General features: G+C 48.2%; 1 protein-coding gene across 1 annotated transcript in view; it reads right to left on the bottom strand.

The window, feature by feature from the left end:
- RIPOR2 (RHO family interacting cell polarization regulator 2) overlaps nucleotides 1-21,627 on the bottom strand; it is a 55,754-nt gene extending 34,127 nt beyond the window's left edge. The window contains 1 exon segment of the mRNA XM_086608526.1: nucleotides 21,518-21,627. Within this exon segment, the coding sequence (XP_086464652.1) occupies nucleotides 21,518-21,578 (61 nt within the window). The 5' untranslated portion in view covers nucleotides 21,579-21,627.
- Nucleotides 21,628-27,920: the final 6,293 nt, after the last annotated feature.

Genomic DNA, 27,920 nt, shown 5'->3' with positions numbered 1-27,920 from the left:
GAAACCTCCTGCAGCTATTTGCAAGTGCTTATTTGCCTGTCTGTCTCCAACAGATTTCACTGTAAATGAGTTCCTTGCTTTGGTCGGCTCAAATAGAAATTTAAATAGCAATAGATAGGGTCGGTCTAGCCTGGTCTTTTGTAGAGGTGAAGGCACAAGCTAAAACCAGAACCTCAGTGATGACTAGATAGATTTTGTCTGCTTCAACTCCATGAGCTTTTAGGAGTTGATGGATGGCTTGAAATTTTCCTGTTGGTGATGTCTCCAGGACAAAATCAAGTCTGACAAGTCTCTGGGTGTTGCAGATAAATGTTTGTTGTTGTGGGGTTTTTTTTACTAAAAAAAAAAAAAAAAAAGAAAAATGGTTTCTTGTAGAAGGGATTATTTGAAACAGATCTGGTGTCACTGAAGGGTTACCAGCAGGCTGCCTGACCTGGGAAACTCTAGCTGCTGCAGCTAATTGGGCTGTTTGAGGGCTGTGAGGGAGGGCAGGCTGTGAGCAGTGGGACAGCAGTAATGAGGTGGCTGGCTCTGCCAGCCAAGGTCAGCTTACTGGAGGCATCAGAGACTAGAGAGCTTCTGATGCTTTAAAAGGGCTGGAAGATAAAATGTATTATTGTGACTACTTCATGTGTTGTGCTGGTTCCAGGAAACTGTCAGCTTCAATTTGTTCCTCCTGTTGAAAAGAAGAAAGATGCTCACATACTTCTGCGCTAATCTTTCATTTCTTTTGTGCTGATTGGGTGGTAAAAATTACAGAATATAGCAGAAAAAGACAACTTTAGGAAAAAAACACAGTTACTTCTTACGTCACTCTTAGAGGACTCGCTACTTACTGAAGCCACCAGGTACAGAGCCTGGATGCAACGACCAAGGCAAGGTCTGTGCTTCTGGCTGCCAAAAAGCAACTCAAGAGCACCGAGGAACCTGCTCTTCTCTGTGCCTCCCAGTGAGTGAGGCAGCACATACCAGGACCTGTTTTCTGATCATAGCTGAGATAAAGCCAGTTCCTGGATCCTCGCTGCCGCTTCCTAATTAACTTGGACCTGGTCAGAGAGGGGTGCCCTCTTTCTTCCCAATTGCACCAGACCTAGCAGCAAAGATACTTCAAAGCTAGAGCTGAAGAGCCAAGACTCAGGGGATTGAATCCAAATCCCCTGGATGCAGGCCTGCAGCGATAGGAGAAGGGGCAATGGTTTTAAACTAAAAGAAGGCAGATTCAGACTAGATATAAGGAAGAAATTTTTTACCATGAGGGTGGTGAACCACTGGAACAGGCTGCCCAGAGAGGTGGTAGATACCCCATCCCTGGAACATTCAAAGTCAGGTTGAACAGGACTCTGAGCAACACGATCTAGTTGAAGATGTCCCTGCTCCTTGCAGAGCGGTTGGACTAGATGACCTTTAAAGGTCCCTTCCAACCCAAACCATTCTATGATTCTATGAAAGCTGAGATAAAGCTGCTGCCCACTTGCAATGAAACAAGAGCACAAAGTGCTCCAAGAAGCATACAGGCTGTGCTTGCCCGCAGGAGGATGCTCGACCAGGTATTGGCATGGCAGCTGTCTCTAAGTTGCCAAATGGGGGTAAAACCAGCTTTGGAGAGGATTATCTGGTACCTGCTGCTTTCTTTCCCCTTGCAATACCTGCCCAAAGCATAAGCCAGAGCACCAGCTTTGCGGGATGGGACAGGACAGGAGTGAGCCAGCCATGAAGCCCACTGGGTGCAGGTAAGTGAGGGCAAGGGCAGCGTTTGCACCGAGGAGCAGAAATAAAGCTGCTGAGCAGCTCTGGCCAGGAAAACACGCATTTTCTGCTTTGATTTGAGGTACGCAGGGAAGGACGGTTGTGGGGCTCAAAGTGAGCTGGCTGCCCAGCCCTTAGCTAAGCCATTCCTAACATTAGGCAGAGAGATGTAACATGATGTGGTTTATTGCATCCAGGGTTTGCTCCAGCTGCGGCTCTCCTCCCAGCTCTCACAGGGAGCTGGCAAAGCCCATCCTGCCATTCCTCCTCCGGCCGCCCGGCTCTCTGCACATAGACTGCCCTCCTGCCTTGCTCTGGCAAATCTAAATTGTCTGAAGGACAGCGAGGAAAATGAAGATGTTGGCAACTTTGCCATAGGGAGGAAATTAAATTCTCGTTTACACTGTCGCACATCTAAAGTGGAACCACCGCGGTTTGTGAAGTTCCCCTGGGCAAAATTGTTTCTGCTGTCAAAAGACTTTAAATTTTATTTTAAATTCACAGTGGGCCCAATTCTTTCTCTCTGCCTTCTAAAAGGGCAAGCACATCTTGGGGCCAGTGACACAAGCTGTGCAAAACTAGCAGGGAAAAAAAAATAGTCAGTGCATGCTGTTGCTGATTAATTTTCAAAAATCTCTTACTGAGAAACTTCTTTAACAACCCCACCATTAGAAGAGCAGCGAGCACTGGAAGCTGAGCAAACAAAGCAGTGACCTCCAAGCTCTTGCTAAGTGGGAAAATAACCAGGTTTCTTCCCATTTTGTTAATAGAGTCATCCAGGAACCACATAGCTTGTAAGTGATGTGACAAGTACCTATTCGATATTAATTCATGTCCCGGCCCTAATGAGCCCGGGCCAGGAGCACGCATTCAGGCATCGCTCTCCTCACTTACTTCCTTGTCTGCTTTCAGCTGATGCTCTGTGCTGCTCGAACGGCCACAGACACCAGCCACCTGCCTCCCCCCTGCCTGCAACTTAGCTTGACTGATGAAAACTGCCCCAGCAAGCAGGTTGTCCATGGGCCGCTTGTCACTGCCACGTGTATGGCATGAGGGGTTAAAAAAAAAAAAAAGTCAGACCAGCCATCCCTTTTTTGGAAAAAGCCAATGCTGCCTTTAGCTCTCACTCCCACTTCTTCCCAGTGGGGAAGCAAGGCGGCCTCCCCAAGAACTGGACCTTTCCCAGCAGCATGCTTTGCCTGGAAGTTACCTTTCTGCTTGAGTTTAAAAACATAAAAGAGCGAAAGGTAACCCTGCATGGCGCGTGAATGTGGTGGTGTGAGTTTTGAGGCTGTGCTTTGTACCATTCTTACCATGAGTACTTGTTCTGTGATACAGGTGAATAAAATGGTCGTGCGCCTTGAGACCACAAGGAGGTAAAGTGACCTTCTCACTTACGGATGCTCCTTCACGAACCATACACTTCTCCCCTTACACATTCCCAAGTGTTTAAGAAATATCAGTTCTGCTACAGAAAAATCTCTAAGATAAAACTACACTGTCATTCTAGGAGTAGAGACATGGAAAAGCTAATTTTTATTGTTCCTTAGGCAGGATCCTGGAAAGAAATTCAACCTGTTGCTTCTTAAAAAGAAAACCAAACAAACCAACCAACCAACCAGTCCCCGAAAGCCCACACCTTGTCAAGGAAGTGCTGCTTGGATGTCAAAAGTTAAACCAGCATCAGGTCAAGGATGCTGAGATTTTAAAAGTCCACATTGCACAAGCACTTATCTGCACTTGCAAGCAGCGCAGACACCATCTTAAGTGACTGTCCTAGTGATTTAGTAACTGGCTGAGAAAATGCTGAATTTACAGCAGAAAAGATAGATTTTGCTGCCTTTAGACTTCCACTGTGTAACATATACCCACCCACACTTACTTAAGTGTGGAGCAATCTGTCATGTTTGCCTGTTATGGTTATAAAGCTGAGCTCCAAACTCGTCCCAGTGGATACCTTCCTTCAGTTTGGCCACAATAAATCAATTCACGTTATATCTCTTCCCAGTGTGTGACGATCTCAGAGATGGCTGAGCAGCGAGCACAGAAATCTTCTGGGAGAGACACCTTCCTCTTGCCTCCTTTCCCAAGCCCCCTGTTTGGGTATGCTCCCACTTTTGTTTATTCAGAAGGAGAGGGATGATTGTGAAACCTAATTAGCCACTGGAGAAGATGAAGATAATGTTTCTGCTTGGGAGCATGTTCCCTGCCCGGGGCTCCAGCTGTGTGACAGCAGCTCAAACACGGTAATTAAGATGAGCGTGGCTGAATGCAGGGCCAGATTAATGAATGCAGAGATCACGCTGCAAATACATTCAGCTCTTCCCAGGGAGATGTATGAAAGGGTGCAAAGGCAGAACGGCCACCCGCACACAAACGCGCACACACGCACAGTTTCCAGAAAGCTTTTTGGAAACTTTGAATGCGAGACAGCAAAATGCCCAGTTAACACAGCAATAGAAAGATCAGTTATAGGATTAGAGTGACCTTTTGTAACCGGGGCATTCAAAGGTAAACTGAAGTGCGATGCCAGTGTGTAATATGCTTGCATCAGTTCTTGGGAATAAGCCAGAGACTGAAAGGAGAACTTAAGAGGGTCTAAGCTTTCCTCCAACCAGTAATACCATAAAAGCTCGCTGGAAATAGAAAGACAAGACCTAAGGAAACGCGGAGACTTTTTTTTTTTTTTTTCTCTTTTGGGAAACCAGGCTAAACACTTCTACGTGCTATGGGAAAACACTAAACCCATTCCCCCGCACAGCTTTTCATATCCCTCAGCGAACACCCACCACGAAGATTTTCTTCACATTCCCAGCCTAAAACCATACCCAAAGAAGCCCCGGAGAAGCCCCTTCTCAAAAACGTGTCGCCGCCTCACCCCTGCGACCGCCGGGGCGGTGGCAGAGGAGAGGGGACGGGAGCCGCTCCCGTCACAGCGGCTCCTCAGCCCCGCAGCCCCCGGGCTGGGCTCGGCCGCGTCCCGCCTCGGGAGCAGGAAGCCCCCCTTCCTCCCCACGCGCGTTTTTGCCCCCCATCCCTGCACTCCTGACCCCGGGCGGGTACCTGTCGCTGCCGGCGGGGCTGCCCGCGCCCGCCGCGGCTCACAGCCCGCCCCGGGACGCTGCTCGCCCGTCGCCGCCGCCGACCAGCGCTCCTCGGGCACCGCGGAGCCCCATTCCTGGGGGCAGCTCCCGCAGCCGCAAAACTAATAATAGGTCATAATAATGAAAAAAAAATCCTTTAAAATTTAAGAATAAAAAAAAAATAAAGAGAAGGAGGAGCGGGGACTGCCCGTCTCTGCTGGCAGCGCACCGCCGCTCTGGCAGTGAGCGCAGCCGCTGCCGGCTTTTCCTTGCGGAGCTACGGGAGGGAGGAGGGAGGAGGTGGAGGAGGAGGAGGAGGAGGAGGCGGCGCTGCTGCTGCGCGGCACTGCGCGGCGCTGTGCGGCCGTGGCCCGCCCCCGCGGGCGGTGCGGAGGGATGCGCGGCCCCCGCGGTGGGGAGGGGTACGGAGAGGTGCGCAGTTCTCCCGCGGTGCGGTGAGGAGGGGTGCGGGCCCCCCCACGGGCACTCTCCAGCTGGCTCCGGCGGGATGCCGCGGAGCCGGCGCTGCCGGTGGCTCTGCACCTTTTTGGGAGCGGCGGCGGGGCTCTTCCCCTTTTTCATTCGACGCTCGTTGCCTCTCGGGCCTTTGAGTGAAGGATGGGACAACCGCAAAACACCCCTGATCCGTCCCCCGGGGAGAGGTGCAGGGATGGGGCCGCCGCAGCTCCCCTTCCCACGGCCGGTGGGCTGCTGGCTGTAGCCTCCGCTGCCTTCAGCAGCGAGTGCAAAAGCAGTCTCTAAATTTGGATATTGGGAGGGCTGAAGACAGCAGTTAAAGGTGAATATAAATGAAGCTTACATTTCTTCCTTTGAGCACTCTCTCCTGTATTACCCTGAGCAAGATAAAAAGGCAGGAAAGCTGTATTTTCCCAGAAATTGTGAGCTATTGTCTTCAAATTCTTTCCAAAATATATAGCCCTAGTTATTATAAATACATCTCTCTATAGAGGTAAGAACTCAGAATATACTTTTTTCTGGCCTTAACACTTCTCTATTTCTCTTCTGCAGCTTTTTTTCCTGCTGGACTTTACTTCAGCCATCACCTCTATCTTACTTTCTATGTGATTTACTGTCCCTCTTCCAACATTTAAAGCTCCTTCAACATGCTGTCCCTTGAGTCTCTTAGACAGCTGGAAGTGCTTCTTTTTGGAAGGAAGACTCGCCCTTTCAGATGCAAATATTTCTCATGGAGCACACAAACCTGTCACACATAGGATGATACTGTACGGAGTTTAGGAAATGGCAACAAAGAATAAGAGTTGAGGTTTCACAGAGGATTGTGCATGGGGAAAAACCCTCACCAAATAAAAAATCCAAGCCGCCAATTCCAGTTGACTTATCATTTTAAGTAATTTTCATCAGTAATAATGAACATGTGGTGTTTGTGTTGTACACTGAAAATAAAGAGCACCCTGTAGCCTTAAGAAGTAGAAATGAGAGGAAACGACTCCAGATTCAGTTAAAGCAGGAATGGATGCTCTTCACGCTGGCGTGCAGACCTCTGGGACCTGTGGGCCGTTTCCAGGGTTTCTAAGTTCAGATGGGCTCTACCACAATCACGGCAGTGGCTTTTCCAGAGGCACTCACCTCTCCACTGGAAAACGTGTAAGGGTGGCTGTTGACACAGCACTACAGCTGTAGCTCCAGGGCGAGATTTTTAGGGTGACCTTTGTACGTCTCTGACCGAATCGCCTACGCCCCCATGCTGGTGCGTTTTGTGCAGGACGTGAACTCTGAGGCCGAGGCGGAGAAGTTGCTTTCTGGAAAAAGCAGCTGTGCGCTTTGGGCTGCGGAATGCCAGGGGAAGAGGAGAGGGAATATTTGTGGCAATGCTGAAAGCTATAAATGTCTCATCATGCATACTTAATATGCTTTTGAGTCCGTTTCAGCCTTTTAGGGGGTGGCAGCTCTCACTGTGGAAGCCTGGTTAATTTGTTAAAGGTTTTCAGTGCCGTATACTAATCGCAGCATCTTACTTCAACCTCAAGCCTCCTACAGTAGTTCTTGGCAATGACTCTTCGTGTAGCCCGTGTTGCAATTCCCTCTGGCCCTTTTGGTCTTATCTTACAGAAGATTTTTTGAACTTAAGGTTGCGGATGCAAATACCTCATTCATTTGTAGCTTCCTCTTTCAAGGAAATATTCTCTATCCTAGGCAAATATGTGTGCTAGGGATGTATGAGCTGTTCCTCTTGGTTTCTCGATATAGTTTTGCATAGCAAACGCAGAAAGCTGGTTTCCTCCTCTCAGTCACCCCCAACCCTACACGCATTCCCGCTTCCCTGCTCCCAGTGCTGCAGCTTGCTGAAACTCCTAGGAGACTGAGTGGGTTTACGATGCTCTAGATGAAATCTTTGCCCCACTTAGCCCTTCCTAACATGTATTCATCCTGACACGCATGCTTTTGAAAGGCTTGGGTCGGTCATTCCACGTGTGTGTGTCTTGTTTTGCTAATTCAGTGGAAAATGCCAGAGAGCTCTGCCTCCCTCCATAATGAGGCAGGAACCGAAACTGCCATTGTATTGTGGCAGTGATCGTGCTACTACTCCTATAAATTATTCACTGTATTGCAGTGTAATCTCCTGTTATGTTAAAAATAGGTCAGCATGAACGTCCCTAGTGAAATTTCTAAGTGACAAAGCCGATTCTAGCTTTGTTTCCAGAAAACAGTGACCTTTCTGAACCAGTGATTGCCAATTCTGCTCCACTTCCATCTCCCTGCCATCTCCAGTGCACCTTCACAAACACTAATTCCCAGCAACAGTAACCCCACAGTATACTTGAGAGAACTAAGCCAGTTCTTCTCAACTAAATTACCTACTGGGCTTTGCCGGAGCGTTTTGCTTTCTATTAGCCTTTGCTCCCAGGCCAAAGAGTAAATCAGGATTATCAGAGAAGATATTATAGTCTGAGAATATCTACATGCTCTGCTCCTCCCAGGCACCCGGAAGGCTTCTCGCAAGGGCTGAGCAGGATTTTCTGGCTGATATGCATCAGTTACACATCGCTCTGGGGGGTGGATGCAATAAGAAGTACTTCACTTTTCCCATCACCCCACAGGCTCCAGCCCGCTGAATCCCCCGAATCAGCAGAGCAGGAGGACTCCCTGGCTTTCAGGTCGCTTGCAGACGTGTCATCTAGAGAAACCCCGAAAGGGGGAGCGGGACCCAGTAGTCTGGACAGAGGTCTGGGGGAAACCTTCTTTCCCCCATAAGATACTCTGTGGGAAGACTCTGTGAGGAGCCCCATGAAAATGTGGGATATTTCTGCAATTTCCCAGCTTGCTGAGGGGATGTATGTCTGTTATGAGCTACAAAGATTTAGTCCAGTCCTGGGTGACCTCATTCACCTGGAAGCGAGGGTCGGTAGTGGGTGGCAACACTCAGCAGACCACGCAGATAAGCAATTCACACGGAGGTCTCTCTTAGCATGTTTGGATTGGCCAAAGGAAGCAGGAGACCATGGCTTTGAGCTTTGAATGCCTGAGGTAGGTCAGGCCTGCCCTAGCCTTTAAGGAAGACAACTTGTATATGGGCTTTTCCTGTTGTAACTCATCTTTGTTGTGTTTCTATGTAACTCCCTCGCTCAGAAAGGGGTGCCTGGAAGCAGGCGGCATCTTCATATCGCTGATGGACACCTCACAGGATGCCTCCAGCAAATATCATACCCAGGCAAGAGTTCTGTGGGAACAGAGGTAGCAAACCTGAGTGCTATTACCTGGGGACCTTGGTCCACAAAAAGAGGTGAATGATCATATTTGAGAGTGGGGAGAGCGGCAGGTGCCAGAACCATCACTTGGAAAGGCTTTTAGGGGAAAGGTAAAAGATGAGAGCCGGGACCCTGCCATGAGCAATCTGGGCAAGACACAACCTTTATCTTGCTGACCCTACGCAAGTGCACTATTACTCTTTCAGTTAAACACATTAAAGTGTTGCCACAACTCTCCTACTCTCTATACTACACCCTGCCCATGCTGCTCTTTAGGTTGACTCTGTCCCCATATTTGTACCTTCTCTGTCAGCTGAGCCTGCCCAGTACATCTGGCTTGTGCTCATCATCATCCCGTAACACTTCTTCCTCTCCTTCTAAAAGAGTTTGGTACCCACTTGTTTTCACTGCTGACATCCTCTAACCACTGTGCAACCATTTCCTCCCTTTTACTTCCCATCACTGCGTTGCTGCTCCACCCTCAAGTTCCTCATTTCTGTTGATGTTGCTTTTGCAAAGCTTTCCACCTGCAGCTCTCCGGGCACTTTGTGGGAAAAAGTTACTTGAGCTGATCTTCTGCAGTGATTCAGGAAGAGATTCAATCTTCTGGGACTTCTGGCCAGATGCTCAGCACAGCTGGATCTTTGTGACCTGTGGCATGGTGGTCAGGACACATATGATGCACCAAGAAAGAGCAAGCTGTGGGTGTGAAGGGAGAGGGCTAGGGACAGAAAGAGGAGCTGCCTTTAGGTTTTAATGCACCACAAGAGAGAGTACTTTCCATAGGTAATCCTCCTTTTATCTCTTCTTTGTCCCACCATGAGGCATTTGTAGTGGTCTGAGATAGCTACCTTCAGAGCAAGAACACTTCCCACTGACTGCCAGTGCTGCTGCCACCATTCAAAGATAGTAAGTGAACTTCAGGAGGCGTACACACAAACATACACCCTTCCTGCCCTCACGTATATAACTTGGGGGCGCAGGAAGAAGGAGGCACTGATTGCTTCCCCCCCGTGCCCAGAATCGTCCCGATGCCTCTTCTGGGCAGGTTTTGGGTGGCAGTGTTCATGGAGGGTTGGAGGCAGCAGCACATTCCAGTTTCTCAGACTGCTTAGCAACCAGGGCTGGCTGAGCCCTCTTAAGTACACGCCAAGTGTGTGGATGGCATGTCTAGTACTGCAGTTCCAGCCTTATTTTTTTCCCCCTCTCTTGTTTTTGAAAAGCATTCCTTGTTTTCTAATTAAGGCACATGAAAAGCTGCTGGAAACTTATTTTTGCTTTCCTGGACAGCTGGAAGTCAGCTACGTGATGCAATGATCAAAGCTATGGTAGTGATCAGAGATCTGAAGTGATAGGTAGGGTGCTGTCGGTCTGCTTTTTGGGAGTGTGGCTGTCAGACAACCTCTTCCATGCTGTTGCCAGTAGGCTGGCCTGAAGCTCTGCTGCTGGACAGCCTGGAAACCCTCTCTCCCACGTTGCCCAAAGGAGCGTGGAGAGTGGGATGCAGTGCTTCCCATGGGTCTGCGGCAAGGGAAATACCTGCTCGGGGCTGCTGCACAGGTGAAGTGCCTTTCCCAGTACAACCAATATGTATAAGATCGAGAAGGCCCTGTTAGACCATCTCCAGGAAAGGATTCAGCTTTGTAGACAGAAAGTTGATCTGATCCCAGCTTCCTCTTTGGGTTCCTCTTGAATCTTTAAGTAATCTCTTGGCTTTTTCCTCTTTCTTGGCTCTCGAGTGCCCAGACCTGGCTCCCTGCCACGAACTTCATCTTCCATCATGACAGCAGGCAGAGCTCCCCACTGTGTTTGGGGTCTCCTAGGGATTGATACCATCCCTACCCACTTTACAAGCAGTCGTGCCTGCTGCTGAAACTTGCTGGCTACATCAGGACTGCAGTTAAAACGTGGACCAAGCCCGTGTTTACCTCCAGACTCCCCTTGCAGCCTCACCTGCACTTCAGAGGCAAATTTTGGGCAAGCTCTGAAGCACAGAGAAGGAGAAAGCCCTTCTTTGTACATGCCCAAGCACAACTCTGACTAGCAGTCCCAGGCATGGCTGAACCAGCCACATCCTTGGCCACTCCATGCTACAAAGCAGGCAGTTGGCCTGGAAGGACCAAGGATCACAAAGGGCAGCTATTATATGGGGCGAGACACTGTGGGACATGATAGCAACCACCAAAGGTATCCTAGGTCCGTGATTGATAGAGCGGGTTGGGAGCACCCAAGGCTTTGGGCTGCCTTGCTATGCCCTCCAGCAGCAGCACAGAAAAAACCTCTGCCTTCCTCCTGCTCAGCGTGTCTCATGGGTCACGGCAAGAAGGGAAGGAGCTGCAGGGATGAAGAACATGGTCTGGGGAAAATCATGGTCAGGTAGGAGAAGGATGCAAAGGCTGGGGTAGAAGGAAAGGAGCAAACAATGTCAAGTGAGTTTCAAAATCAAGCGCCATTTACGAACGCTGCGGTGCTGCACACCTGTATTCCTGCATGTTCCTAATGTGGCGGTTTCGTAATAGAAACCCAGGAAAGCTCCTCTGAGGAAAAGACTCCAAGCAATTTCCATCCTCAGTCACACTAGTATAAAACCAGAGTTGACCTCAAATCATTTCCAGATGGACAGCAGTACGGGTGACCCAGCCAGGTCCTCGGCGTAGCCAGCGACCTGAACTGACCGCGCTCCTCTTTCCTTCTCCTGGGCCACAGCTCTGCACAGAGGACCACAGCTCTGAGAAATTATTTTCATTCCCTTCCTGCATCCAAGATACCTCCACAGCCCTCTTTTCCTCATCAGTGCATATTTCTGTGGCTTAAATATAGCAAATATAAAACAAGTGCAGCGCACATGAAATGCCATTCGGGGGAGCGCAATGAACACGCTACCTCTGTAATATAAGGAGCCCCATGTGCATCTGCCAAATATTTGGACTGAGATTCCAAAGGAGAGGAGGGGGTCGGCAGCATGGAGAAGCTCATGACCAAACCCTCAGGCCAGTACCCCTATGCATCTTTTGGAGGGATACAAGTTGCTTGTTGGTCCAGCCTGCCTTCACCTGGAGGTGTTTAATCACTCACAGCAGTGGTTTCCTCTAGGAAAGGTGAAGAGCAGCTTTTTGTGCCATGTCACTGGGGCTGTGAGTGGATTTCAATTAAAAAATGACAAATAATACCTAATCTAAAGCAAAGAAATAGTGTTTCTTTAGCGGTGTGGTCTGACTTTGTGGCTGAGGTTAAATGACACCAGTTAAACCATGCTGGGTTTTGAGCATCTGACTCTGGGTACTATTATCAGTGCAGTGATTTTTGAAGTGATTAATGACAACAGCTTGGCACTAATAGGTGGCTGGTGGTGCTGATTAAGCTAACTCTTCCTTGGCTCATAACAGGCATTGGGAATAGAAAGCGCAGGACGTTCCCCAGAGCGACAGGAGAGGCAGAGCAGATCAGGACCTCCTGAGATGCCTGCTTTTCCATTGGAAAATTAAAAAAAAAAAAGCTAAGGTCAGCAGTATTGGAGGGCTCTGCTTCTCCTCTGGCTTCACTTCACTTTGAAAAGCTTTTTATACAGACCCTTTTCAACATTCCCACCCCTCAATAAAAAAAATGCCTCCCTTGTTCAATGGATGCTAGCAGTGCTGGTGTGGCATTCTTTGCATGTGTTTGTAGGAGGATCTCAGAGATGCTCTTCAGCTTCCGATCTCTCTACATATATAGACGCTCTCCCCTCTCCAAGAAGCTCAAGTGAAGGAAACCTGTTAGTACAGTGTGAAGGCTGCATCTTATGACCTAATCCTTCAGTCCTGATGTAACCCAAACTCCCCAAATCATTCAATTTGAAAATCAGACAGACAATTTGTTCTCCAGATGCCACCCCAGAGCTCAAGGATTCCCTAGAAGAAGCAGGCCATGCTCACTCTGATCTTTACATCACCACCATTAAGAAACTGCAGTCACCTCAGGTCTGCTGGTGATGTTTGAGACAGAAAAAGATTCCATTTGCTCAGTGCTACGTCTGTTAGCTCTCTGATGTTACCTGGGCGCTTCCTATCTTTTTCTTTTTCCTTCTTGAGTGAGAAAATCTAGCGAGCGGGACTCCAAGACTTACAGGGAGCTCTCAGCTGGCAAACTGCACTTCTACACAGTCACAGCCACCCTGCCCAAATGGACACGGTGACTTGTAGGTCGCATCTGCGTTCACAGCAGAGCTCTTCCACCGCCCTGAGCTACCGCAAAGTGCAAAGGATCAGAATGAAACTCCGTTTATGCTGTGGAGCCTGAATGCCATCTGGCCTTGTTAGCCACCAGCATCTTACTCACACACTTCAGAGAGCCGTAAGAGAAAGATGTAAGATTTTATAAGCCCATTTCCAAGAGGGTTCGCAGGAATCCTTGAAAATGTAGTGACTATGGTACTGACAATACATTCACAGAGCTTTTAGCCATCCCACTGAGCCCCTCAGAGAGGTGGTCCTTCTCTCTTTTGCCGTGGGCAGCTCTGACACCCCTCCAGGGAAGCTCCCAGATCGCCACTCGGCTGCCACCGTTCCCAAACCTTAGGTGTGCTCCTCAGGGAAGCCCAGGTGCAGCATGGAGAGAGGATCGCTTGCACAAAAGTGCAAGTGGGGCAGGCAGGAAGGCAGGACTGGCCTCGAGAGGAGCCTGGCGTGACGAAAGGGCAGATGTCGCAAGCCCTGCGTGCCATGATACACGCACCTCAGGCGGGTTGGTCTGAGTTTTTGGGGCAGTTTTGGGTTTTGCTTCCCAGGGTAGTCACTTTGCCTGGGTCAGGGAGGGAATCGTGGCCTTGAATATTTGTGGCGCTGAGGTGTTTTCAGTGTCTTGTCTTTTCTGTGGATGGACGGTTATTAGTTATAGGCAGGCTCATGCGGTGCCATGAGATGGGCAGTAAAGGCCAGGAGTCGTCCTGGCACGTGTCCGGTGAGCGATGCTGCAGGATCAGCCTGGGCGCTGAGTTCCCGCACCGCAGTCAAGAGGGCAGCACCAAAACTAGGCAGTTTTTCCAGCAGTTAGTGAGGCAAAACTAAAAGCAGTGCTGTGTACTGGGGGAACCTAACCCTGCACCTGTGCAGGCAGGACCCTAGCTACTGCATCCCGTTTAGAGGCAAAGTATGAGTAGAGCATCACTTTGATGGTAAGCGGTGGCTGCAGGGCTTCCCAGCTGGGACCTACTATCACAGAAATGAGGCTACCTGGCTCCTGCAGTGGATCCGCCTCCCATCGCTCTGCCTGGGGACCAGTCACCCCTGTGGATGTGTGTGCTGCCATGTGGGCATCAGACATGCCAGGCTAGAGGCAGGAGACTGCCCTGGGCAGGGAAAGAGCCAGGCTCTTCCAGCAGGTATTTAAAGAAAAGATCCCCGTTTCCGTGCTCTGAATTGGCACCTGGAGAGACTTCTCATTTCCATCCTTGCCCTCTCTCCTTCTCACACACACAAACACGCACTATTGTCCATAAGGGAAAATTAAAGAAACCAGCTTGAGGCATTGGGACCCTAAATATCTGTGATGGTTGGAAGACAGTTGATTGAGACTGCCCCAGTTAGGGTGCAGATGGATGTGTTTATCCCCTGCCATTTGGTCAGGCAGGGGCTGGGTCACAGGGGGACTTTTCAAAAAATCCCACTTTCTTTTCTCTTTCTCTCTCTCTGTGGCTTCCTTTCTTGCTGCCTCGATTTTTGTCTTTCTATCCTTTTACCAACTGTCCAAACTCCAGGCATCACTTCCGAGCTCTGGGTCTCTGAACATTCCAATTTCCAGACTACTTGCAATTAAATCAGAGTGAACCAATGCCAGCCCCCATAAGTTATGCAGCATTAAGCCTATTGTGCTCAGGATTTCCATAGCGTTTTTGCTTCACCTGTTTCCCAGTTGCCAAAGACACTGGAATATCAGTGGCTCTTCACAGTGTGAATACTTTCCTGCACCCTCCCCACCCCATCTTTCTGGGGTGTGCAAAACCACATGCATACACCCAGCCGCCTTGGCAGAAGGTCTGTAGGTAGAGCTGTGAATTTCAGCAGCGAGGAAGGGTTGCTTAGGCGGCAGCCACAGCAGGACCCCTCTTCAAACCATTTCCCTGCTCTTAGGTGCCAGATCTAGACCTAAAATTCCATGGGGCCTGACAGCACCCCTTTACCCCCAAGCAATGGTGAGATGTAGGAGAAATCCTACTGTGGGAAAATCACCCCACCATCGACTTTTTAGTGCTGCTGTGACTTTGTCAAGTGCTCCACTACTCTCCCCTCTCTCTCTAATTCATGTTCTCAGACTGTTTTCACTCCTCGCCTTTTAACTCTGTGGTTCCTGACCGGGTTGTTTTCTGACTGTCACACCCTGGGTACACCGACCACAAGGCTTTGGTTTTAGCGTCCGGGCAGGCGGAAGCTCATTTCGGAGGCGGCTGAGCCGTGCCTCGAATTGTTAAAAGGGTGAAGTTGTTTACGCCACCAGCTCACGCTAGCCAAGCCATGTTTATTTTGTGGCTTTAACGATGGGACTGGATGACAAAAAGCTTGTGTTTCATGGAGCTTTGTAAAGACACTGTCTGAAAACAAGAGGGGAAAAAAGGGTGCAAAGAAAGACAGTTTTGCTTCAGCCTTTGGTGAGACACTTGTTTTGAATGCCTAGAAGGTGGCCCGAGCACACCTAATCGGTGGTTTTTCTCTGGCTTGTACATACCTTCCTCTTTTCTCTGAGGGCTGGTTAAATGCCACTTGTTTATTTGACCTGGTTTTCCCCCTCACTGTTGTTATTATTAGTGATCTAGAAATATTGTTGGCGAATACGAACCAAACATGTTGCCTTCAAGAGACGTAGAAGGAAAAACGAAAAAGATCAAAGATCTTTAGTTAAAAAATAGGGAGACAACAAAGCAGAAAGTGTCTCTCATGTCAATCTCTTTTTAATTTCAGGCCTCATGGACCAAATAATTTCTACTCTAACTACGGAAAGCGGCGCTCTGTTAAAAATAGCCCTCCAGCTGCCCAGGACAGCTGGAGGTGCTGGGGGGGCTGGAGCACTGCGGGTGGGTGGGTGTAGGGGGGCCCAGGGTGGAGAGGGGCGCCTCGCGCTGCCTTCTCTGACCACAAAAAGCTCTCTCACCCATCTACATAACTCTGTATCTGCCCATGGACCACAACCAAGAAGAAGCAGCTGCAAGAAGCAGGTGAGCAAAGCGTTTGGCATAAACAGGAATAAGCAAAAATGTTCCCTAAGAGAGCACTCTCTTTTCCACGCTGTCCTTGTCCAGGTCTGCCCATGCTCTTGGAGAAAGGTGCTTCAATTTGAGTTTATAGGCTAGACATCTCTTGCTATGATCTATCTAGCTGCTTGAAGCAGACACCGTTGCCTTGGTGATGAAGTGATGGGACTTCTCTTCCTCTGGGCTGCAGTGAGTACGGCACACACGTTCTCTGTCTCTGGGAACGTGAGATAAGCCGAAAGGACAGGTAGGGCTGGTGGGACCTGTAAATGTTTTCAGGACGATGATCCGTAGTCTCCCAGCAGTCAGGGAAAAGAAGCTCCCATGCTTATTACATTGCAAGGCTGCTTGTCTTTACTACAGCCTTCTCAGATAGGAGGCACTCGTGCTGGGAAAAGTACACATATCAAACTCTGTTTGGGGTCAAAACATGAAAAAAAAGGAATCTTTGTATATCTCTGAGGTAGACGTCTGCAGGAGTACTGTACAATTATGTGCCCATGAATATCCGTAGAAGACATAATTTGTTTAAAGTTTCATCGTTTTGGGGTGCTCTGTGGGGAGGGGACATGCCTGAGCTGGCTCTCACCAAAGCAGGGCTGGTGGTCATGGGTGAATGGCTGGCTCGCTACAGCACAAGAAGAAGCCTGGTCCAGCAGGTCATGGACCAGCTGTGACATTGATGTCCTTGAGTGACTTTTAGACAAGTCTCTGCAGCTGTACGTCCAAGGAAAGTATAGAGTGTCTTGTATTGCTTTAGGGGAAGAGAAAGGTTGCTTCACCTGAATTGTTGCTGGACAAAGAGCAGGTCTCGACTTTACATTAACATCCAAGACTTTATCCTCATTTTTCTCTGGCATCAGCAGCGGTGTTACAATACACCAGGCAGGGCACATAACCATGAACAGCAGCTACCTTTCATTTCAGCTAAGTCTCAAAGCTCATCTCAAACCCCAGAGCTAAAACTTTTTTCTCTCTCAAAAAAGGCAGGCAGGCTTTACAAGGATGTAAAGGCATCTGGTACGTTTTTGAAACATGCCTTGGAAGCTTGATGCAGTTACCATTCTGCTGGGAACCTTGACAGGTGGCAGCACTGGAGCGTGTCTATGTGCCCTACCAGCAGGTCGGTCATGGGCAAGGAGAGGGGCCTGGGACTCTGACGTCGTGCAATGCACTACCTAAGGTGGGGCTCTGGTCTATTGAACTGGAGCATGCACTTGCCAAATGGTACAAAAAAGACATCTTTGATTTTTTTCCCCCATACTTTGGAAACTTGGATGGGATTTTGTGTCGGCTCTGGCCCAAGAGGCAGGTCACGGTTACCGTGGGTATGACCATAGGGCATGTACAGGAGGTGGGAGGTGGAGATGCAAGGAAAGGTCAGCATGGAGCAGCTGTATGAAAAGGTTAGCAATAAATCGCAGCCTGATTTCTATTTCTCCTCTGCATTCTCAGTTTGGATATGTTGATCGCTGCCAGTGAAATGCCCAGACCCACACGCTTGCCATGTTTGCTGAGTGCTTGCAAACTCTGTACGTGGATGTGTCTGCACTGATCTGGGAGCTCCTGCTGTGCCAAGACTCTGGTCCCTGTCTGAGGCTGTGCTGGGTCAAAGGCGTCACGCCTCTGCATAAGCAGTCCGCTCTCCTCCCAGGGGAAAACAGGGTCTGCCAAGGGAGCTGACTCGTGCCCAAATCTTCCTCCCTCCCTGAGCCTGGGAGCCACAGGAGCCTCCCTGGCTCCTCAGCTTAGACAGACGCAAGGAAATCCCACGCCTGTTTGGCTACAGTGATGAGGGGAAGCTTTGTGCTGGTGGAAGTGATTTATTTTTAAGGAAATATAACTTCAGAAACTCAGGCACTTAGAGTCACTAAAAATTAAAAACCATTTTCCCCAAAGTGGATGTTTTGACCATATGTAAGACTAAATGAAGTCACTTGCCTTGAATTAACATAGCGAGAAAGGTCATAAAAGAAATGAAACAGATCACTGCCTCTACTTTCAAGAGGCTAAAATAATTCCTCCTCGAAACTTTTGGGTACTACAGCTGTGCCCTGTTAAATGATGGCCGTGTCGCACAGGGGAGGGAGTTGCTCTTTATTGAACCTAAGCACAGTCATTCGCAAGGTCTCCGCTGATCCTTTGAAGAAGATAGCACGATGTAAGTGCCAGGTTGTTATTAGAAAACAAGAAAATTAGCTAACAGATTTTCTTTGAGGATGAACATTTTCAAGCTTTGAATACCTATTGCAAGAGTCAGCCTGATTTTTCATGAAGATGTTTGTGCTACGGCTTGGGCTTGTCACACCCAGCTCTGTGGGTAGTTTTCAATGTACAATAAGGAAAAAAGATGCTATTGGAGCATAAGTAGATGCAAATGGTGGAATTACTGATAATGCTGCAGAATATACAGACGTTTTTGACAAATGTTTTCGTTTGCATATGGGAAAATATCAGTGCCAGCTTACGGTCTATATCAATGGGAAAATATTTTTCCCTTTATCATTCCCAAAGGAGGATTTTAAACTCTGGCTTTGAAAAGAGCTCTCCAAGGAGCTCAGAGGATTTACAGGGAACTACAAGTTAATGCTGGAAGGCTAACGGTGCGATAGCCTGACAGTGGTCCTGACCTCATTACAGGATAGCTGATGAAGGAGTCATATAAGCAAAATTAAAGGAGATAGAATACAATCAGCAGCACTCATTAGTTTCGCAGAAAATAACTGTTTTGATGGTGTACTTAGAGTTCTATAAGAAATAAGACTTGGTACTGCATGAGATCTTGACTAAGAAACTTGAAATAGAGTAGATCAATTTGGGACGTGCTGAATGCATCCGAAACAAGTCTGAATAACAAATGTCACCCAGCTGAGAAATTGTCAGGGATGCGAGTTTCTAAGATGACTTGTGCAGATTGGTTCCCTCCCTATGAGATTTAACTCTTTTTATGTCAATGACCTGAAAGGGAACTTTAAACAGTGATGGACTGCACATGCAGATGGCACAGCATCAGTAAATCACTCTGAGGACAGGCTACTTGAGAAAATTAGCTGATTTACCTGGTTGTAGTGTGGGCATAGCTAGGAGTAAAGGAGAGCAGCTGTAATTGTGGGGAAGTGTTGACACTATCCTGAGAAATTTTGATGCTGAAAGACTTGAGAATTATAGAGGAAAATCTGATGAAGAGGAGACCCTCATGTGATGCTGGGACCCAAAAGGACTCAAACAGTCCTTCTATATATTAGCTGATCCTCAAACTGATCCTCATATATATATATATATATGTCTGTATTTATAAAGTATGAGTGAACAGCTCATGTAACTTTTGGATTTGTCTCTGGTGTAACAGTTTCAGAGTGGTGGGATCCATACTGCTGACCATATCTCCAAGGGGATGGTCCGAAGAAAAACCATGAAAATGCTTAAAAGATTAAAACTCACACTTTACAAAGAAATAGTCTTTGATAACAGTCTGCTTAGTAAAAGGCAAGAGCAGTCTGAATATAGTCTGTAGATAGTTATTTGAGACATTCATAGGTACAAGTAAAGGTACAAGTAATAGTGAGTTCTTTGCTCTCCTGGACAAGAGGGCAATAAGCTCCAAAAAACTAGACAAACCAACACTAGAAGAAGTAAGATGCAGCTACCTTTGACTGTGACAGTAGCTAACCGTTGGAACAAGTTACAAAGGTGGATGAGAGAACCCGCCATCACCCCTTTCCCAATCAAGCAGGATGTGGAAAACAAAACAAGCCTCCGCCCTAAGAGCCGTGGTCTGTGCTGAGCTGGGTGTCGGAGCTCGGCACCTGACAAATGCCTCCGCCTGGCTTGAAAACCCACGACTAAGTTTTTGGCTGGCGCCTGGGTCTGCGCAGGGTGAGCAGGGTGGGGACTGCCCCATGACCAAAACAGGCACTGCTCCTCCTCGCCCCGATCCCACCCAGCCCCGGGGAGGGCAAGGGGTTGTCCGGGGTCAACGGTGCTCCAGAAATAGCAGCCAAAAGTTAATGTTTCCTTGCTCATGCGTTGGAGAGAGAAGAGAGGGGGCTGAAGGGGAGGGCTAGCACCACGCCTGCGTTGTTTGGGCTTTCCAGCTGGCAGGTTTGGGAGCCAGCAGACCCCTGGCCAAGAGAGCAGCTGGGGTAGATTGGTTCCCAGTTACACGCGGATGATTTGAAGAGGCTGTCACTGACGTGTAGGCTCGCAGGGTGACTCAGGTGGGGAAGGACCTCAGAAGGTCATCTAGTCCAACTTCCCACTCCAAGCAGTGTCACCGGAGAGGTTTTTTAAATTGTTCCTGCCTTTGAAAAGCCAGACTCCTCTAGCTGTTGCTGGATCAGCCCTGCCAGAAACAACTTTGCTGAGAGGCTGGAAAGGATTTCTTAAGGGCTGCATCTTTCCCGTCAGATAACACAATATAAATGCGGAATAACCTGCGCACATTCCTCTCCTTCACTCCTACATTTCTGATTAAGAACATGGGCTAGAGGTTTCGGAAACAGCAATGAAGCCTAAATCCCACCGGCTCTTCAGAGCACTGGAAAATGTCCATATTGAGTCTGAGCACACGGCTGGTTATCCTAGGAAGCAGCATCCACCTCTGTGAGGGTGGCATGCAGGGAATGCAACAGGGTACTTTCGACGCCAGTCGATTTGCCCAGTAGCATCAGATCTTCCCTGGACTATCAGGACTTTTTCCTGAACACAAATGCTCTGACCTCTCCTTTCTGCAAATCCATTGCCCTTCTGAGCCCAGACTGGGACACAGGATGAGGGGTGGGGGAATACATATGTGAAAAATGTATTTCAGTACAGACAACACATCACTGAAACTGCTTTGTTTTCTGTGTCGATGCCTTTCACTGGGGCTCAGATAACTTGACTCGGCGCTATTCACTGCTAAGTTTTCCATACCAACCGCAGCTGAGCTTTGTTTAAATGAGGTTTGCTGAAGCTGTGCTGAAAGTGAGTTTAAAGGTTCACAGTCTTTGGAGCAGATCCAGGCAGCTCTTTGTGTCTTCAGACCCCTTGGAAACTGCGGAGGGCTGGGTGCTGGGAGAAGATTTGCATCAGCAAGTTCTCCTCCGGCCCCTGCTCGAATGCAAAGGGGAGCAGCAAGCAGCGACAGAAATTAGACACCGTGAGCCAGATTATTCCTCATCCCCTGGGTCCTCTTATCTGCGTCTCTGCTGTTTTGACCTGGTAGCACTCAGTACACATGTAAATGGCGGCACAGGATGCAAGCAGTGAGGAATCACACTCCGGCAGAAGCAGTTTTAGGGATACGAAACTCTGGCACCTGCTTTGTGCCCTGGGTTGTGACAGTCGGAGAGGAGGAGGCTAATTTTGCTTAGATAATTTAAGTAGCAAGTCGTCTTTAGCCCCTGTAAAGAGCCTCTACTACTGTAACAGCTGCACTTGCAGTGTTGAATGCCCAGCGTGCTACTTTGAATAGTGCAGCCACTGTAAAAAACACTCTTGGTGTTCCCCCAACCTTTCTTCTTCTGCAGTAACCTCCTTGCTGAAGAAGCAAGCTGCTGAACCAGTGTGAAAGTTATTTATATTGTATCTGGGCCGCTTTTGTTCTTCATTCTCTTAGGAGAAAAAGAAAGTCTGGTCACCCTGTGACCTTGAAGCCCATAGACAACTTCAGATTTACCCAAGAAATACCACCCAAGCTAGAAACCGGTCTCTAGTCTGAGTAGGAGAAGGATTAGTTTAATAAAAGATGACTTTACCTTCCCCGAAGGCGTCATCTTCTTCTCCGGGTGCAGTCAGATCTTCTTGGGTGTGCTGCATGGTGGTGAGGACGCAGCTGGGGGAGCAGCCAGAGCCGAGTGCTTAAACCAGTTCCTATGCTACAGCTCGACTATTTCCTTTCACCAGTTTCCTACACATTTTAGTGGTAACAGCTTCCGCATCTGCGCTTACGAAAGTAGTCTCATTCACACGAATAACACTTCTTGTTTTCACAGACAGCCTTCGGGATGGGTTTTGAGGTGGGGTGCCCTTACTTACAGCTGAGAGAAAAGTTGATTTTGAAAGCAGAGGCAGGCAGGATAGGCTCAAAATGCACCCTGCCCTGCTGTGCAGGGCAGCCCTGCCAGCCCGGGGTGGAGGGGTTTTGCATATGAATGTGAATTTTTTCTGGTGGCAGAGATAGAGCCAGGGAACAACTCGTCATGCTCAGTCCGCAGAGAGGCTTGCTTTCAGCCCAGGGACACTTCGACCAGAGTAACCTGGGCTCTCTCAGTGCCATGTGTGTGTTGACGGGGTTTTGTTTTTTATTTAGCATGGCAGCAGTGACGGCACTTCTCACCCACACTGGGGTGACCCACAGCAATGGATGTATGGACAAGCTGGAAAGCCATACATGATGCCAATTGTCCCATGGGCAGATGTGCTAGCAGAGATGTGATTCTTGCAGTTAGTCTTTCCTGAGTCACTGTCTTGGGTGCGTTACCAAACTTAAGGACCTTCCTGATGATTAGGTGAATGACAGAAGAACATCTAAGTAAAACTTGCTGTCTATCAATAATAGGCATCTTATGTGAGTATATCTCTGTCGCTAATAATTCTGCATCACACTGGTCCATTCAGTCACTTTGTTTCCTGAACTTGATAAAGCAAGTTGACTCCTTCCTGCCAGGTCTCCTTAGTTATGAGATGACTTTGCAAACTGACTTACTCTAAACTTGCACAAAGATACATTTAGGCTTCGGGTAGTGTCTGAGCCTTACATAGACCTACTGATTTTGCTGGACCACTCAGGGATTTTGATGTGCACATACATAGGGATGTGTGCACAGACACATGCGTGGAGCCCGACACCAGTAGTCCCTCACACCTCTGTTATCAGAAGTTAGTGTATAATGACAGTAAACCTGTATGGAGTTTTGATTACTCAGTTCAGTAATTGCATGCATTGCCACACCCTTGAAAGTGAGACTCTCAGCACAGCAGCAGGGTTCACTACAGCTTCCAGTAGATGAGTCACAAGCAGATAGAATGAGCTCATCTCTAATTACTATGTAGTTTTTTTTAAAGATCTAGCAGTGGGTTTCTGCAGGGCTGAAAATGGAGGCAGTGCACAACTTGAACTAGACAGGATGGAGAAGACAAAACAGAAGACGGGGCAGGTCCATTTGGAGCACCTGACCTAACCCCAGCCCAGGCCTTAAAGGCATGTTCGTTAGCTCCTGTAGCAAATCCTGTAGCAGCACTTTGGTCGTCATAACAAGGTCAAAATCCCCTTCCCAGCTCAAGCACAGGTTTGGTTTTAAACTGAAAGAAGGTAGGTTTCGATTAGATCTAAGGAAGAAATTCTTCACTCTGAGAGTGGAGAGGCACTGGAACAGGTTGCCCAGAGAAGTTGTGGGTTCCCCATCCCTGGAAGTGTTCAAGGCCGGGTTGGATGGGGCTTTGAGCAACCTGATCCAGGGGAAGGTGTCCCTGCCTATGGCAGAGGGGTTGGAACTAGATAATCTTTGGGATGTCTTCCAACCCAAACCGTTCTGTGATTGTATGATTCCCCTGGGTGCAGGGTAAGGTGCCTCCTGGAAAGTGGCATTGCATCCCGTGGAGCTCCTGCCTCTCCCTCACTGCCACAGTAGATGTCTTGACTGCGCAACCTGGGGGCTGCTGCCTTGCTGGGGTTGGGAAGCTGTGCTTTTTCCTAGGTGGATGTGGCCAAAGCCAAGAGTCTCCTAGATCTGGTTTTTGGTGGCACAATGTGGCTTGACTGCCTAGTTGTTCCTCTACCACAGCAGCAAGACTCCTTGAGGAACTCAGTTCCTAGGAGGCTATTCTCGCGCTTTGCTTTGTCTTAATATTACACTTAAATATTTAAGTCCTCACGGAGTAACGATGACAGTTTGACCCAATAGGTCAGAGAGAGGACTTGCTCCTGGCCCAGTTGGACAGGCTTGAGGAAGTCACTTCTTTCTAGACTTCCCTCCTCACCCTTTTTCTGCCCTGCTTATTTGATGTGATTTCTTCAGGCAAGGGCCATCTCTGATTAGGTGGTGGCTATTGCGCTCCCTATTGCGCTCAACAGGAGCATCCCTCTGCCTCGTTAAGGCTGTCCTGCCATGGTGGTGAGTAGAAGAAGACAGTGGTAAAAATAGGGAAACACCATTACCGGGTGATGAGGAGAAACAGAGCAGAAGTGAGGATCAGTGAGAAAAAAGAGAGAAGTATAATAAGAGGAATAACAAGGTGGAGATATGAAAGGTGCAGAGGAAGAGTATGGATCTGGAGGGAGGGGATGCCGATGCAGGGGGACAGCATCTCTCCGGGTGCTGCGTTCCGGGCTCGGAGCTGGAAACTGCTGAGCTGGCAGAGTCTGGTGGGGCCAACACGTGAGAAGATTGCCAGGGGTGGGGGAAAGAAGTGCTGAAGGAAAGGCAGTCACAGGCTGTACCTTGCCTTCAAACTTCCCGGCAAGAGCCGCTCCCAGCAGTATCACTTCCTTAAAACAGTGGCAGGTGGATGGGAGAAATCTTGAGCCCCTGTAAAGTCAATGGCTAAACTGCCCCAGGATGCTGTGGAGCACATTGGCGTGGGACAGAAGAGGCTTCGCTGTTCCTGCTGAGGAGGTTTTTTGGGCTTGATTGGAATAATTTGCAAGATAATCGATGCTACGCATACAGATGTGAATGACTCGAAACAGACAGCCTAGCAGGGAGAAACCGGGAGAAAATACCCCACAAGAGCAATGCTAACTTTCCTCTATTGTCCTGCAGTTGGAGCTCATTTGTAAATCAAGCATGGGAAGTTTTAGCCATTTACCGCTTCCTTCAGAAACCAGAAGGAGCAAGCCACGCTGTCCTGGTTATTGTGGCAGCTCCCTTTTGTGCTGCATTTCCCGGGGACTTAAAAGTTATTTCCTCACCCACTGTTTTCAGTCAGCCTCTCCGGATGCCTGTTACCTTGACAGCCCTTTTTTCTTTTATTTTCGGGAATTAAAAGGCATCAAAAGCTGTCCTTTCTCCTCAAAACAACTGTCACCAGAATAAACACACCAGCCGGGCTGGTGATGAATGGTAATGACTCAGCCTCCATCACGGATGCACAAAGAGGAGTCGCTTTGATTCGTTCCCATTTGCCACATCGTCCCTTGACGGCAGCCTCATCTACATCGTTCCCAGCATGCGACGTTCCTCCAGAAACCTGTCCCTCAGGGGAGTGCGGTGGCCTTTCCCTCGAGACAGGATAATCGAACGTGGAAAAAACCAGCTCCCCCTTCTCCCTGCTCCATCTTCGCATTTGAGGCAGCATAATTGTGCCCTGCCAGTTCGCATGCCCATGTCTGCTGTTTACTGCTCTCAGCCACCCAGCCTAACAAACTGGTTCCTCCCTACTTAATTTTGTAGCATCTCAGCTTTTTTTTGTTCCCTCTGTACCCACAAGAAGTACTTTTATCTCATTCCTCTTGAGCTGTTCTAAAACATGGTAACTTTTCACCTGTTGGCTAATGAAGCCCCCACTCCACACCAAAAAAAACCCAACCCCAATCGATTTTGCAGTCACTGCCAAGCTCTCACGTGTGGCTTTTTCCTGTAACTACATCTGATGCTGCCCTCAGAAAAAGCCACCGCCCATCCTCTCAGAACCTGTCAACAAGAAGCGGGGGAGACTGAGGAAATGTCAAAAACAAGGGCGGATCAAGCAAGAGGAGGCAGCTTTTAGAACAGCTCCTTTGCCTCACTCTAACCTTACTCTTCTTCCCCTGCAACTTACTTTATAAGAATTTCTGACCCAGGAGAAAAATCAAGTGGTCTGATGTTTTACCTTCAGATATAGGACTAAAAGCCAAGACATTCTTAATGAAAAAGAAGTGTAAAAAAATGGTGCCATTTAGCAGTGTTGGATGGGGTTGCTTTAACTCCTGCTTACCTTAAATTACCAACACCCCTCCAAGCAGCAGGAGGGACGACTCGGCTGTTTTCTGCCCTGCTGTGCTGGTGCAGAAGGGAGGTGTCTTAAACTGGTTTTGCCCTATTCACCTCTCCTCCTGCTCCAGCGCAAGGAGGGTTCCCAAGATGCAGAAAGATGTGTGTCAGAGGGTTAGTTAGTGCCCTGCTTTGTTCTGGGGCTATTTTGGAGATGAAGATTGCATTTGAGGAATAACCTACATGGAAAACAAGGAGGAAAAAAAAGAGTTAAAGGAAGGGCAGATGACGCTAAGGTGGAGAGAGCATGAAGAAGGGCATAGGGAATGGTGGTTGACACCAGTTATTGTCAGTTTGGGAAAGGGAGTGTTCACATGGATTTAGAGTACTTGTAAAAATTTTGCTCTGGATGTTGCTGTGTTTTCAGTTCTCCTCAGAAACCTGAAGGACAGAATTACAGTAACTTGTCTAGTTGTTAACTCGTTTGCAAGTTACAGGGACTCCAGGGACTTAGATCGTGTTTAGGCAGTCTGTGTCAGTGACTGACTGAGCTTAGTATGATTTTTTTCTTTGCCAGTTCTGGAAACTTTTTGCTTTTTTTTCCCAAAAACTAAGCTCTTTTTTTTTTTTTTTTTTAAAAAAAAAAGCGATATTCAGTTCCAGAGAAAACCTGGGAGAAATTCCCCCTCTTACTGTCCAGGGGGACAGTCAGCAGGCCAGGACGGTAGAAGACATGACTCACTCGACACAACTTCACAGACCTTAGGAGCCCTGTGCACAAATCTTCACGAGGCTATAAAATACACACTGTGTATTTCGGAGAGCTTAAAAAAGGGCAGGCTGCAGGAATTGTTCACCCAGCAGAAAGGACAGTGGTTCCTGAGGACCCTGTACTGCATTAGCCGGTGGAGACGAGTTGGGTGCATGATCTGGTCTCTGGGAAAACTGTACTCTTGTGCCAGGGAGGTTATGGTGCCAGTTTGGGATGCAGCTCAATGCACTTGAGCTATGCAAAAGCCATGGTGGCTGGAGAACTGCAGCCTGGCTCCCCTAGCCCAGCTGGTGTCCATGTCCACATCCTGGTTTTAGTCTGGGATTCATAATGAGCAGAATGTTGATGGCACACTGATGTTTATATATAATATATATATATGACATTTATAGTTGGCACTGAGACCTCAAGGACCTTTCAGCTTCCCATGCTTTTGCCAGTGTCCAGGCTGGTGGGGGCGCATGGCCGGGACAAAGGGCTCACAACTTCTAGCTCATGATTTGAACTTAGGATAGAGGGCCAAATTGGCCAATGGAGTATTTCATATCATACAGTGTCATGCCCAGTATATAGATGAGGGTTGACTAGAAAGAAGGGCTTTTGCTCTTCTGGGAGCTCTCACTCGACTCTCGAAGTGCTCTTTCGCTCTCACTCTCCTTTCGGACCTCTCGCTTGTCCAGGATTGTGGTGTCGGGACTTATCTGTTTCAGAATCATTTGCTGGGATAGAACAGGTGTTGTTCACCAAGTGGTGAGTAATTAGACTGTGCATCACTTGTTTGTATATATTATTATCATTATATATATTAATATATTATTATTATCATCGTTACTTTTAATTTTATATTATTGTTATTATTAAACTGTTCTTATCTCAACCCACGAGTCTCCTTCCCTTTTCCCCTTTAATCCTCTTCCCCATTCCCTGGGGGTGGAGGAGGGTGAGCAAGTGACGTTTAGTTACCGGCCAGGCTAAAACATGACAGTCTATCTCGGAAACCTGGGTTTGGGGGCCTAGTGGGAGGCCTGTGCACAGCCAGAGGTGGGTTGTGCATGTATTTTCCATCCAGGCATGTCACGGCAATCCATAACATCTAGCACATCCCATCAGGCCCATCAAAGGTGACTTTGGCTTTCTTCTTCTGCTAAGAGAGCCATTTTCATTCTAGTATCACTTGGCCTATGAAAGTAAATCATTACCTTCTCATGGCAAAATACTATTTCTATTCAAAGGGAGGAAGCAAACCATCCTGGATGAAACCCCTACAGAATGAATATAATCTTCAAAATTGTACTCAGTAGGTAATTCCCAGTGGTTCGTTATCAAAAAAGAAGAAAATAGTCAAGCATGATTTTGCAGGGCTCGGCCTCGGATCTGGTGTTATTCAATATATCCTTTAATATCCTAGATGATAGAACGGATATGATCATGCTCATTACAATTGCAGATATCAGGCTGCCCGGGACTGTATGTGCA

The sequence above is a fragment of the Tauraco erythrolophus genome, chromosome 3 (assembly GCF_009769465.1).
Source record: "Tauraco erythrolophus isolate bTauEry1 chromosome 3, bTauEry1.pri, whole genome shotgun sequence".
Taxonomy (NCBI): Eukaryota; Metazoa; Chordata; class Aves; order Musophagiformes; family Musophagidae; genus Tauraco; species Tauraco erythrolophus.
The sequence above is the reverse complement of the archived record's forward strand: the minus strand, read 5'-3'. Positions and strand labels throughout refer to the sequence as shown.